Source organism: Electrona antarctica, assembly GCF_951216825.1.
Source record: "Electrona antarctica genome assembly, chromosome: 14".
NCBI lineage: Eukaryota > Metazoa > Chordata > Actinopteri > Myctophiformes > Myctophidae > Electrona > Electrona antarctica.
In genome coordinates this window covers 43,249,167-43,261,729 of record NC_136795.1, presented here as the reverse complement: position 1 = coordinate 43,261,729, position 12,563 = coordinate 43,249,167, and the positions used below count along the sequence as shown (strand labels likewise).

At 47.0% G+C, this 12,563-nt stretch overlaps 1 protein-coding gene across 1 annotated transcript in view; it reads right to left on the bottom strand.

The window, feature by feature from the left end:
* cep112 (centrosomal protein 112) overlaps window positions 1–12,563 on the bottom strand; it is a gene marked incomplete at its 3' end in the record, with an annotated part of 173,272 nt that overhangs the window by 86,807 nt on the left and 73,902 nt on the right. Inside the window, exons 11-14 of the mRNA XM_079520878.1 lie at window positions 6,617–6,771; window positions 5,611–5,740; window positions 4,179–4,271; window positions 2,329–2,388 (exon numbers count right to left, since the gene is read on the bottom strand). Coding sequence (XP_079377004.1) covers window positions 2,329–2,388; window positions 4,179–4,271; window positions 5,611–5,740; window positions 6,617–6,771 — 438 coding nt within the window. The remainder of the gene's footprint in view (window positions 1–2,328; window positions 2,389–4,178; window positions 4,272–5,610; window positions 5,741–6,616; window positions 6,772–12,563) is intronic.

Below are 12,563 nucleotides of genomic sequence, written 5' to 3'. Positions count from 1 at the left end.
TATAACGAACGTGCGTGCGTGCGTGCGTACGTATGTACCGTACCACCCAACGGCCTGCCTGGGGCACAGATGTGCCAGTCCAAACCCCCCCTCCCTCAAACTCGCTTTATGACTGACTGAGAGGGCTTTGAAGATGACCCAGGTGCTGGGCGAGAGATCTTTAAAAAAAAAGAAGAAGAAAAGAACCCTGATCTTCACCTGAGAAGTGTGGTCTGGTTTTGGGCCAGCTCATTAAGAACCGGGCCCTCTCTGTACTCACATGCTTTATGACAGGGCCAGTGCCTTTGAAGAGGGGGCTCTTTAAAAGGTCGGGCCGGAGTGTGTGTGTGTGTTTGCACGTGTGTGTGTGTGTGTGTGCGTGTGCGTGTGAGGGCGTCCGACTCAAAAGTATTAGAGGAGGGTATGTGTCTTCTGATAAGACGCATACGTACGTCTCTCTTTTTTTTGGGGAGGGAGGGAGGGGGGGGGGGGGGGGTTGGCGCCATGATGGGCTGTGGTTTTAACCCATTCAGGCCTTGACCTCGAAATTTAAAAAAGATCTTCTAAATCCTCCAGTTTTCTGAATAAATATTTTCACAATTTTTCAAAAATAGCAGACCTACAAGCTCGTAGCGCGCCACTCGGTGGCGCGCTACGAGCTTGTAGATCTGCTATTTTTCAATAGCTAAATTATAACATAATGTTTAAAACACCAAAAGGGGTTCCCGCCCAAAATGGGTTAATTTGGGCTCACTCTGGTCCACTCGGCTTTCAAGATAACTGCGATGGAAGAAGTACTAGGATTTATTTTTCATACCACGATGTCGAAATAATACTCTCTGAAGTCCTTTACTTTTAAAGTATACCACAGGTAAAAGTATACTCATATATCATATTGCTGTGCAGTTCAGCATTTTCACAATCTATCAACATCTTTTAAGAAAATAGCAGATCCATCTTGTATTACACGGCGTAATGTGTTAAAGATCAAACATATGTTGTCCTAAAAATATACTGTAAAGTAACTTTGCATCTCAAATGTTGTGGAGTAGATGTATACATTATTGACAAATGAACATACTCAAGTAAGTGCCTCAAAATTGTACTTAAAGCTACCTGTGCAATTTACAGTGCAAGTGCTGACATTTGAACCAATGAGCTAGATAGAGCCTGCCTGCTTGCTCAGGGGAGAAATATAATGTTTAACTGTTATAGGTCAAAATGTGTGTGAAACCTAAACACATGGATCTAAATGTTTCAATAGAGGAGAATGGCCGCTCGGCCTCCAAATGACTCGATCGATGATCGGCAATTTACCCTGTCTGAAGAAACCAGTCTTTTATACTGTACCATTTAAGTGGTATAAAAGTCAGATATATAGTATAATATCATTTTACATCTTCGTTTTTTTACACACATTTCTTTTATCGGCCGATCATGAGAAAAACAATCGGTGATCGGTATCGGTCCCAAAAGGCCTGATACTCTACCATACATATTGGACAAAATAACATTGTATACAGCTTTAAAGCCCCTTTTGTGCGGGAACCCCTTTTGGTGTTAGCATTATGTTATGCTTTAGCTATTTAAAAATAGCAGATCTACAAGCTCATAGCGCGGCACCGAGTGCCGCGCTATGAGCTTGTAGATCTGCTATTTTTGAAAAATCGAAGAACGACTGACATAGAAACACAGCTTTTTCAGAAAACTGTCAGGATATAGAAGACATTTTTAGAATCTGATCTCAGGTCAGAATGGGTTAGTACTCGAGTACAAACTAATGCTCCACCTCCTACTCTGTATCCTTATGGTCGTCCAGCTGCCTTCATCCTTGTGTCCAGAGCTTCTACCTGTTAATAACAGCTCTGATTTTACAAGGCCGGACGTACAAAATATCAAAGGCAGGCAGAGGGGAGTCGTTTACCCGGGCCTTTTTATCTCTATCTGACCGTGATCACGTTATCCGAGACTTGCGCCAAACGTGCGGCTGTAAAAAAACATTGAAACTATTGAAAAAAAGCAGATCTACAAGCTCATAGCTACATACGAGCTTGTAGATCTTGTAGATTTTTGAAAAAATCGTGAAAATGTGGCGCAAATCTTTGAATATATATTCTTTCAGAGCTAACGTTTTTAACTAAAATCTTTGCTGAAACAACATATTTTAAGATGGTGGTCGGCGGCCAAATACATAATTCTGGGGCTCCTTGACATGAAATAGTTTGAGAAGCACTGACATAGAAACATAGGTCTTTGTTCAGAAAACTGTCAGGATTTAGAAGACATTTGTAGAATCGTCCTCAGGTATAAATGGGTTAACGTGAAGGAGGTGATGACGGGTGGACAGACCTTGTTCTCCCAGATGACCTGCAGCTGGTCTCTGTCCTGATGCAGCTTGGTCTCCTGGTCCTAAAGGAGGAGAGAGAGAAGAACAGCATCACACTAGGGCTCGCAGCAGTTAATATCCCGTGTGGAAGCTCAGCCACCTCGCGTTACGATGCGACACGTTGTCAGCTCGTAGGTCCAATTTTTTTTTCTCACTATTTTTGCAAAACACTGTGTGGCATGTTAACTGCCATCGTGTGCTGTGTACAAAAAGCTATACGCACACCAAAGTCCTTGTGGCGGTGCCGGCACACGGGAGAAAACTATAGAGGAAATCTTGAAAAAACAAGAAGGTGGCCGCACACGCCAATAGTCAGAGTGCCAATATTTTATTAGGACAGCAGGTAAGACAAAAATGAATCCAACGTTTCGGCGGTTAAGCCTTCATCAGGGAATACAGAGCACATAATGGTTCACACTTAAGTATGGTGCCAGAGAGTCATGCAGCCAATCAGAAGGGGGTAGGGGAACACGGGTTAAGTAAGACCTGTCCCTATGATATGAGAGGTAGGGATCAAGGTCATGTGGTGTCTCAAGTTCACATACAAAGGGAGTTTATCTCAAAGATGACTATAAGGCCTCATAAGGGGCTCTGGAATATACATTCCTTGTCATAGAGACACTAGAATGTATCTGAGAAATACAACAGATATACAATTGTGCAATAATAGAACCATACAACAGCGAAATCTATACAAAATGTATACAAAATAAAATACATAATTAAATACATTCAATGCAATCAATATAGAAAAATATTCAAAGATTTGTTGTGGATTAAATCCATGTACTGACAATAGACCTGAATGCCCCTCTTTATGATGGAGTAAGCCTACAGTATAGTTATAGGTCACCTGCAGGTGAAAAGGGGGAAGGCGGCCATTACAATTAGGGTTAAAAGATGGGTTTACCAAAGATTAATTAAAAGGTTAAGTATTAGGTACAACAATATTTTAATTGTATTTTGTTTTAACAAAAAGGATTTGAGGTCAAAATCTACATTAAGGCCAAGAGGAGATAGTGTTTTTAAGGACTGAATCCAGAACGCTTCGCGTTTAAGCAGAAGCTGATCAATCTGTCCTCCTCTTCTAGGTACAGACACTTTTTCTATGCCTATATAGTGTAGAGAGGATACAGGGTGGTTGGCTTCCACAAAATGGGCGGCAACAGGATATATAATATTCTTGCACCGAATAGTGCTGCGGTGCTCAGCTATGCGTGCTTTTAATTCACGAGAAGTCATACCTACATACGCCTTGCCGCACGGGCATGTCAGAAGGTAAATGACAGCCCTAGTTGTGCAGGTAATAGTGCCTCTGATGGGGATATTTTTACCAGAATGAGGATGCTTAAATTTATGACATTTGCGAGTGCTGTTGCATTGAGCGCAGGAGCCACATTTATAGTTGCCGTTAGGGATAGGAGCCAATACACGTTGAGTGGGGGTTGGGACAGGGGGTAAATCGGACTTGCCATCGTGTGGCCATAGAGGGTAATTAGTTGCGCCGGAATTGGTCATATTCAGTAACTTCCACTTCCGTTCTCCCGGCTCGCAGACAACCATTGTAAGAAACAGCTTATGTTAGCATTAGCTAACATGTTAGCATTATGTTAGCATTAGCTTATGTTAGCATTAGCTAACATAAGCAGTCTATGTAAGTGACGATGTACGCATAGATCTGCTATTTCTGCTATTTTTGTATTCTTTTTTTTTAATGTACAGACATTTTTCAACATGGAAACGATGGACGATTATGCAAACGTAATTGCGACTAGATGATCATGTGGTAATTGTGACGGGCCTTGCCACGTACCCTGAGCTGCTTCTGTCTGCGCTGCTCCAGATCCTGCAGCTGATGTCTGAGGTGAGCCACCGCACGCTCCAGATCTTCTATCACCTCAGAGGCCTGATGAGATGCACGCACACACACACGCACGCATGCACACGCACACAAACACACACACAATGGATTATAACATTACACAATCTGATTCATAGACGAGGTCAAAGGTGAAGAAGGGCTTACTTTAAACTGCAGACTGGTCACACTGCAACGCAGAAGCACACGTACACTTAACGTAACGTTTCCTCAAATCCTTGACAACAGCGACTCTGCAACATATACAGTAGGCTAGCTGCTTTGTTTTCTGTAGCTTTGTATCTATTCTATCTGCCAGTGTGAACACAGCATAACAGTTAGTAAGCTAGATAGTAGCAACTCCCAAGCCTGGGATCCAGCCTGAATCGCTGCGTTCAGAGAGGGTGTGTTCCTCACCTTGGCAGCAGAGAGGGTTTGTTGTGTTCCTCACCTTGGCAGCAGAGAGGGTGTGTTGTGTTCCTCACCTTGGCAGCAGAGAGGGTGTGTTGTGGCCCTCACCTTGGCAGCAGAGAGGGCGTGTTCCTCACCTTGGCAGCAGAGAGGGTGTGTTCCTCACCTTGGCAGCAGAGAGGGTGTGTTGTGTTCCTCACCTTGGCAGCAGAGAGGGTGTGTTGTGTTCCTCACCTTGGCAGCAGAGAGGGTGTGTTGTGTTCCTCACCTTGGCAGCAGAGAGGGTGTGTTCCTCACCTTGGCAGCAGAGAGGGTGTGTTCCTCACCTTGGCAGCAGAGAGGGTGTGTTGTTCCTCACCTTGGCAGCAGAGAGGGTGTGTTGTTCCTCACCTTGGCAGCAGAGAGGGTGTGTTGTTCCTCACCTTGGCAGCAGAGAGGGTGTGTTGTTCCTCACCTTGGCAGCAGAGAGGGTGTGTTGTTCCTCACCTTGGCAGCAGAGAGAGCGTGGTGTGTTCCTCACCTTGGCAGCAGAGAGGGTGTGTTGTGTTCCTCACCTTGGAAGCAGAGAGGGTGTGTTGTGTTCCTCACCTTGGCAGCAGAGAGGGTGTGTTCCTCACCGTGGCAGCAGAGAGGGTGTGTTCCTCACCTTGGCAGCAGAGAGGGTGTGTTGTGTTCCTCACCTTGGCAGCAGAGAGGGTGTGTTGTGTTCCTCACCTTGGCAGCAGAGAGGGCGTGTTGTGTTCCTCACCTTGGCAGCAGAGAGAGCGTTGTGTGTTCCTCACCTTGGCAGCAGAGAGGGTGTGTTCCTCACCTTGGCAGCAGAGAGGGTGTGTTGTGTTCCTCACCTTGGCAGCAGAGAGAGCGTTGTGTGTTCCTCACCTTGGCAGCAGAGAGGGTGTGTTCCTCACCTTGGCAGCAGAGAGGGTGTGTTGTGTTCCTCACCTTGGCAGCAGAGAGGGTGTGTTGTGTTCCTCACCTTGGCAGCAGAGAGGGCGTGCTCCTGCTGGAAGTGGTTCATGTCGGCCTGGTGTTTGTCCTGGAGCTTCTGCAGGGCGGCGTCCTGCTCCTCACCCAGCTGCTGGCTGTCTCTCATCAGGGACACGCTCCTGCAGTACCAGGAGGGCAACGGAGCATTCAGACACGCAGCTAACAATACATGTCCAACTGCAACAACCCAAAAGCATTATTATGAAACATGACCTTACTGGAGAAAGCATATTGGAAACGTGACCTAGTGGTAAATGGTGCATTTATATAGCACCTTTATCCAGAGCGCTTTACATAGATTGTACATTACATTCACCCATTCAATTTACAATTTACAATTTAGGCATTTAGCAGACGCTCTTAATCCAGAGCGACTTACATTAAGCAATAACAAAAGCAGGGCATACATCACATATATAAAAAGTAGTTATGAATCATGCGTAAACTAAGAACAGTGGAGTATCTATGTTAACTATACATACTATACTATATAATATATTATACATGTGTACTATTCACACACACATTCATACACCGATGGCAGGGGACCATGCAAGGCACCAACCTGCACATCGGGAGCAATTAGGGGTTCAGAGTCTTGCTCAAGGACACTTCGACACTAACTCTGGGGGAGCCCATGAGGTTCGAACTGGGAACCTTGCGGTTGCCATCCGGCTACTCTACCCCTGAGCCACTGCCGCCATAGTGGAGCCCCCATGCTGAAAATGACTTCCAACCGGAAGCTCTGCTGGATATGAAGCTGCTAAGGACATGCTTTTCAGCACTGCAGTTCTCATTAATTGGCCTAGATGTGTCTCTATTCCCCCCCTGCTGGATGTAGAACAATTCGAAACAAACAGGACTCATGGGACACCCAGAGATTCACAGCCCCTTCCACCCCCAGCCTGTACTGTACTGTACTGTACTGTACTGTACTGTACTGTACTGTACTGTACTGTACTGTACTGTACTGTACTGTACTGTACTGTACCTACCGCCTGTTGGCCTCCTGCAGCTCAGCGCTGATGCCTGCCATGGTGATCTCCAGCTGGGCTTTCTCCTGGGTCAGCCTCTGACGCAGAGCGGAGCCTTTCTCCAGCTCCACCGCCTGCTGCCGGACCTGGAGCTCCAGCTCACGCACCTTCTGATCCTGGACCGCGCGCGCGCACGCACGCACGCACGCACACACGCACACACGCACACACACAGGATTCACAAAGGTGTCTAATATTAAACATTTATTATATTCCTTTTCTCTCTACTCTTGAAAACTTCATATGATGGGATCTTATTCTTAAGTACAACACAGATTTCCAACCACTTTTAGTTTTTTTACGCCTGTAAACCTGGGAGTTGACAATACAGCTGCAGTTGTGAACTAGAAAAAGTGCCCTTCCGGGCACAGGTCTCCACCAGGAGGATAGGAGTGTGTGTGATGTTTAGGAGGATGTTTTTTTTTTAATTTGTTTTTGCAACAATTTTCTACATTTTGTTGAGGAAATGCAGAGCCAGATCACTCATAGCATCTCTGAGGATAGAATTCTGGATGAGCAGGACATGTGCAGCATTTTGTACAAAACGGGCCACTCCTGAAAACTTAGGAAGGCAATCTTAGCCAATCAGTGTACAATCTGAGAAATCCAACAGACTCGTCTTGATCACATGACTACAGAGATCATGTGTACCGATTGCCATTTCTTCATACGCCTTTGATGGCAATTGGATGATTTGAGGCATTTTGTTCCAAAAATGTGTTTTGCAAAAATCAACCTGTTGGTGGCGCTATAACAGGCCAATGTGAAAAGGGTGGGATATATTCCTCAGCCTAGTAAGAAAATGTGTGAAAGATTTCACGTAAATTGCATGCTGCGTTCATGATTTGAGGCTATTGTTCAAAACGGGGCAATCTTGCAAACTGTGAAAGCCAATTATAGCCAATTAGGATGGAATATGAAATATCGGACAGATCCGACTTGAGCACATGACCATAGAGATACTGTGTAACGATTTGTGAGATTTTTGGACAGAATCTGGAGGAGTAATATCAAAAAATGTGTTTTACAAAAGTCGGCCTCTTGGTGGCGCTATAAAAGGCAGATGCGGAAAATGCAGGTCAAAGGTTTGTCCTTGGACTCTAGGGAGTGTGCATGCAACGTTTCACGCAGATCGGTGCAGTTTTAGGTAAAAAATGTGAAAAGCTGCCTCATGGTGGCGCTATAACAGGCCGTTCTGGAAAATGTGGGGCAGAGGTTCATCGTTGGCATCCAGGGAGTGTGTGTGTGCAAAGTTTGGCATCGGCCGGGTTAACGGTGCCGGAGATTAGCTGTACACGGACGGACGGACGGACGGACGGACGGACGGACGGACGGACGGACGGACGGACACACACACACACACACACACACACACACACACACACACACACACACACACACACACACACACACACACACACACACACACACACACACACACACACACACACACACACACACACACACACACACACACACACACACACACACACACACACACACACACACACACACACACACACACACACACACACGGAGTGCAAAAAATACTCTCTCCCCATGCCTTCGGCCTGGTGGAGACAATAACAAAAACTAACTGATGATCTTGATTATCAAATCGATCATTGATGCACTGCATTGATTTTCACAAAAATGTTCAATCATGGCGGAAATGTAAAATGTTTATTTTGAACGACACTTTGCCAAAGTTTAACCAGCCTCAGTGCTGTCACTCACAGGCAGATCTGGTGAAATCATTTAAAAACAAGAAATTATCACATCTATAATGATATTTGTCAGGTGAAAGAAGCGCTGTCTCCGTTGTGTTCTTGTCTCTGTTGTGTTTCTCCCTCCCATATTAGTATGAATGATTATTGTTTTAGTGTATGTTTGTGTGTCACAACCTCGCGCCTCGCGGGCCGTTGTTTGCATTCGTTTCGCCTCTGTTTCCCCCCCATATTATTATTATTATTTTAGTAACGTGTATGTTTCTGTGTCACAACCTCGCGGCCATATACGCCGTGTCGGGGTATATGCTGAGCTCTTCCCCGTGAGTGAGTGAGTGTGTTGATGCTGCTCTGCTGCGCTCTGCAGCCTGCCTGGCTGGCAGGCCATTGGCCAGAGAGGAGGCAGACGTAGCAGATGAGGCAGCCAATCAGATCAGTATGACTAGGTCGCGCGATGGCCGCTTACATTTCATGAGCGTTCATAAGTCAGGTTTCACCTGACAAAAAGACTTGTTGGATGCGTTCCGGTCCTAAACATTCAACTGTGAAATGCCTGTCCCTATAGCCTCGGTACCCAGGCTTTTATTTCTCTCCTCTAACCACCGGCTCCTGCCTCACCTTGCTGTTCCAAGTTCAAACTCTGACTCTGTGATCAGTGTGGTTTAGAATGCTTTTTTCAATTAGCATCAGCACCCCAAGTTAACACCCCGAGCGGCATAAACTGAGGTCTCCGTCCTATCAAATGGTAACGATCGACGCTCAGGACGGAGATTAATCACAGGACGGAACTTTATTGATTATCATTATCATAACCGAGCGCACCGCTCCGCTGGGCTGGGAGCGCCTGTTGGGCAACATTCAATGTCATTTCCGGTTGGGACGTCATCCAAAATGCCCCCCCCCCCCCCCCCATTTTAGTGGATGAGACCGAAAATCTTAAAACGTGAATAACTCTTGATCTAAATCAATCCGTCCAATTATAACCAAAGATTATGTTTTTGACGGCCCATCGCGGTCCCGTCGCTATAGTCGTGTTAGAAGTAACCATACCTCCCGTTGTTGTCGATCACCTCTGGGGTGTTTTGGCTACATCTAGCTACTTCAGCTACATCCAAGATGGCGCCTGGTGCTCCTTGAAATGTGCTCCTTTGCTGCAAATCGCTGGATGCTCTGATTTAATGGTCCTAAATACCCCCAGGCACAAATGGGAACTGCCTGGCATGGTTTCCTCCCTCCATCGTCAGTGTAAGTAAGCCTTGCCGAGCCATGAGGCCCACAGGGCAGGAGGAGCCTATCTCCCGTTGCAGTAGTGTGAGGCAGCTTGATGTACAAGTACACCCCCTTGGACAATATGTACTGTACAAGTACACCCCTTGGAAAAGATGTACACATACACCCCTTGGAAAAGATGTACAAGTACACCCCTTGGACAAGATGTACTGTACAAGTACACCCCTTGGAAAATATGTACACCTACGCTCCTTGGAAAAGATGTACACATACACCCCTTGGACAAGATGTACACGTACGCCCCTTGGACAAGATGTACACGTACACCCCTTGGAAAAGATGTACACGTACGCTCCTTGGAAAAGATGTACACGTACACCCCTTGGACAAGATGTACACGTACACCCCTTGGACAAGATGTGCACGTACGCCCCTTGGACAAGATGTACACGTACGCCCCTTGGACAAGATGTACACGTACGCCCCTTGGACAAGATGTACACGTACGCCCCTTGGACAAGATGTACACGTACACCCCTTGGACAAGATGTGCACGTACGCCCCTTGGACAAGATGTGCACGTACGCCCCTTGGACAAGATGTACACGTACGCCCCTTGGACAAGATGTACATGTACACCCCGTGGACAAGATGTACACGTACACCCCTTGGACAAGATGTACACGACTACACGTACGCCCCTTGGACAAGATGTACACGACTACACGTACGCCCCTTGGACAAGATGTACACGACTACACGTACGCCCCTTGGACATGATGTACACGACTACACGTACGCCCCTTGGACATGATGTACACGACTACACGTACGCCCCTTGGAAAAGATGTACACGTACACCCCTTGGACAAGATGTACACGACTACACGTACGCCCCTTGGACAAGATGTACACGACTACACGTACACCCCTTGGAAAAGATGTACACGTACGCCCCTTGGACAAGATGTACACGACTACACGTACGCCCCTTGGACAAGATGTACACGACTACACGTACGCCCCTTGGACAAGATGTACACGACTACACGTACGCCCCTTGGACAAGATGTACACGACTACACGTACACCCCTTGGAAAAGATGTACACGTACGCCCCTTGGACAAGATGTACACGACTACACGTACGCCCCTTGGACAAGATGTACACGACTACACGTACGCCCCTTGGACAAGATGTACACGACTACACGTACACCCCTTGGAAAATATGTACACGTACGCCCCTTGGACAAGATGTACACGACTACACGTACGCCCCTTGGACAAGATGTACACGACTACACGTACGCCCCTTGGACATGACGACAGTAAGTCACAGGTCAGTGTCAAGTGTGTAAAAGCACAAATGCAGCGCACATTAACGTGGAGTGCTTTGAATAAAGGCACTATAGAAAAGCAGGCCATTTAGTCATACTTAACAAGTCGGGCGTGTTATGGAAGAATGATGTCGACGAGAGCAGCTTCAGAGAAACTAAATGACAATGCGTGCGTATAAGCCGCAGTGGAGTTTACAGCGCAGCTCACTGAGAGAGCCTTATGCGGCGGCGGCTTAGCGGAGAGAAGCCCCTCAATGGCCTCATTCAATGCACAAATGTCACACGGCCAATCAGGGCTCCTGATTTACAATAAGGCTGCGATCAAAGGACAGCTGCTGCAAGACCCCGACGTCCGGCACTGTCCTTATGACCCGAGATGTCTCTACTGCGACATACTGTCCCCCTTTGCATGTGTGAGTGTCTGTGTGTGTGTGTGAGTGTGAGTGTGTGTGTGTGTGCGTGTGTGCGAGGGCGTGTGTGTGCGACTGTGCGTGTGCATGCGTGCGTGTGCATATGACACTATGGAATGCAGCCTCAGCAGGCTGATATAAGCGATGACAGGCCGCTGATTAAAGATGGAGCGTGCTAGTCTATGTAGCCGATGACGGATCCTGGCGATGACAGGAGGAGAAGGGAGGGGGTGGGAGGGGGGGTAAGTAAGGATGGGTGTGTTTGGAAAAGAAAAAAAAAATGAGTGTGGGGGGGGGGGGGGGGATGCAGAGGAGGAGAGGAGGGAGCTCTCGCTCCTCTCTCTGTCACAGCCAGAGCCAGCGAGGAGGAGAAGAGGGGTCCTTTGTCTCGCCGTGGGCTGCTGTGGCGTGCCTTCAGAGAGGCAGGATGGAACAAGGGGCCCCGTGTGTGTGTGTGTGTGTTGTGCAGGGACGCGTGCTGACACTTAGCAGCCTGGCAGGGGATGAGAGGGATGTGGGGGGGGGGGGGTGTACACCTGGACACGCGGCGTGACAGCGGAGTGTGTCTGCCTAACTGCCTGTTATACTTGGGATAGTCTCTATAGCAGTGTAAAGACTGAGTGAGCCAGTGAGTGGTTCTAAAACTTGTCAAGTCAATTTCAAGGACCCCTATCTCCACAGTCTGTTATTAGACCCACGGACCCGTGACATGACACCGGCACGCATATTGATCCCTGGGAGCCAAATCTACACTGGAAAATCATCTGTGCTAATGCAACTATGAGAGCGTATACAGATGGAAACAAAATGGACCTGCATGCAACGGGTCAATTTGGTTCCATTTGCACACTCTCAGAATGACAGATCTGTAACTAAAGGGTGCATTGGGACCCCTGATGGTCTCCGGGCCCATGCAACGTTAAGGGTGTCATATACCTGAGGGTTAGGCTTTCTATACAGAGATCTCCCTATACTAAAAAACAATTGTTTACAAAAAAAATACATGCAAGTAATCTAAAGTACAAAACATTCCCGAATTACGTCACCATTTTAAAATGTGCTAAACATATTAGTGTTCGCACCTCTGGCCTGACTTCAACTAGTTGTTTAACCTCTTCATTACATATTGTTTAGATCAGTTATAGTCTTTTTTATGTCAGTTGGTAAAGGGCAGGGTTCCCCAATAGGCGGCCCCGGGGCC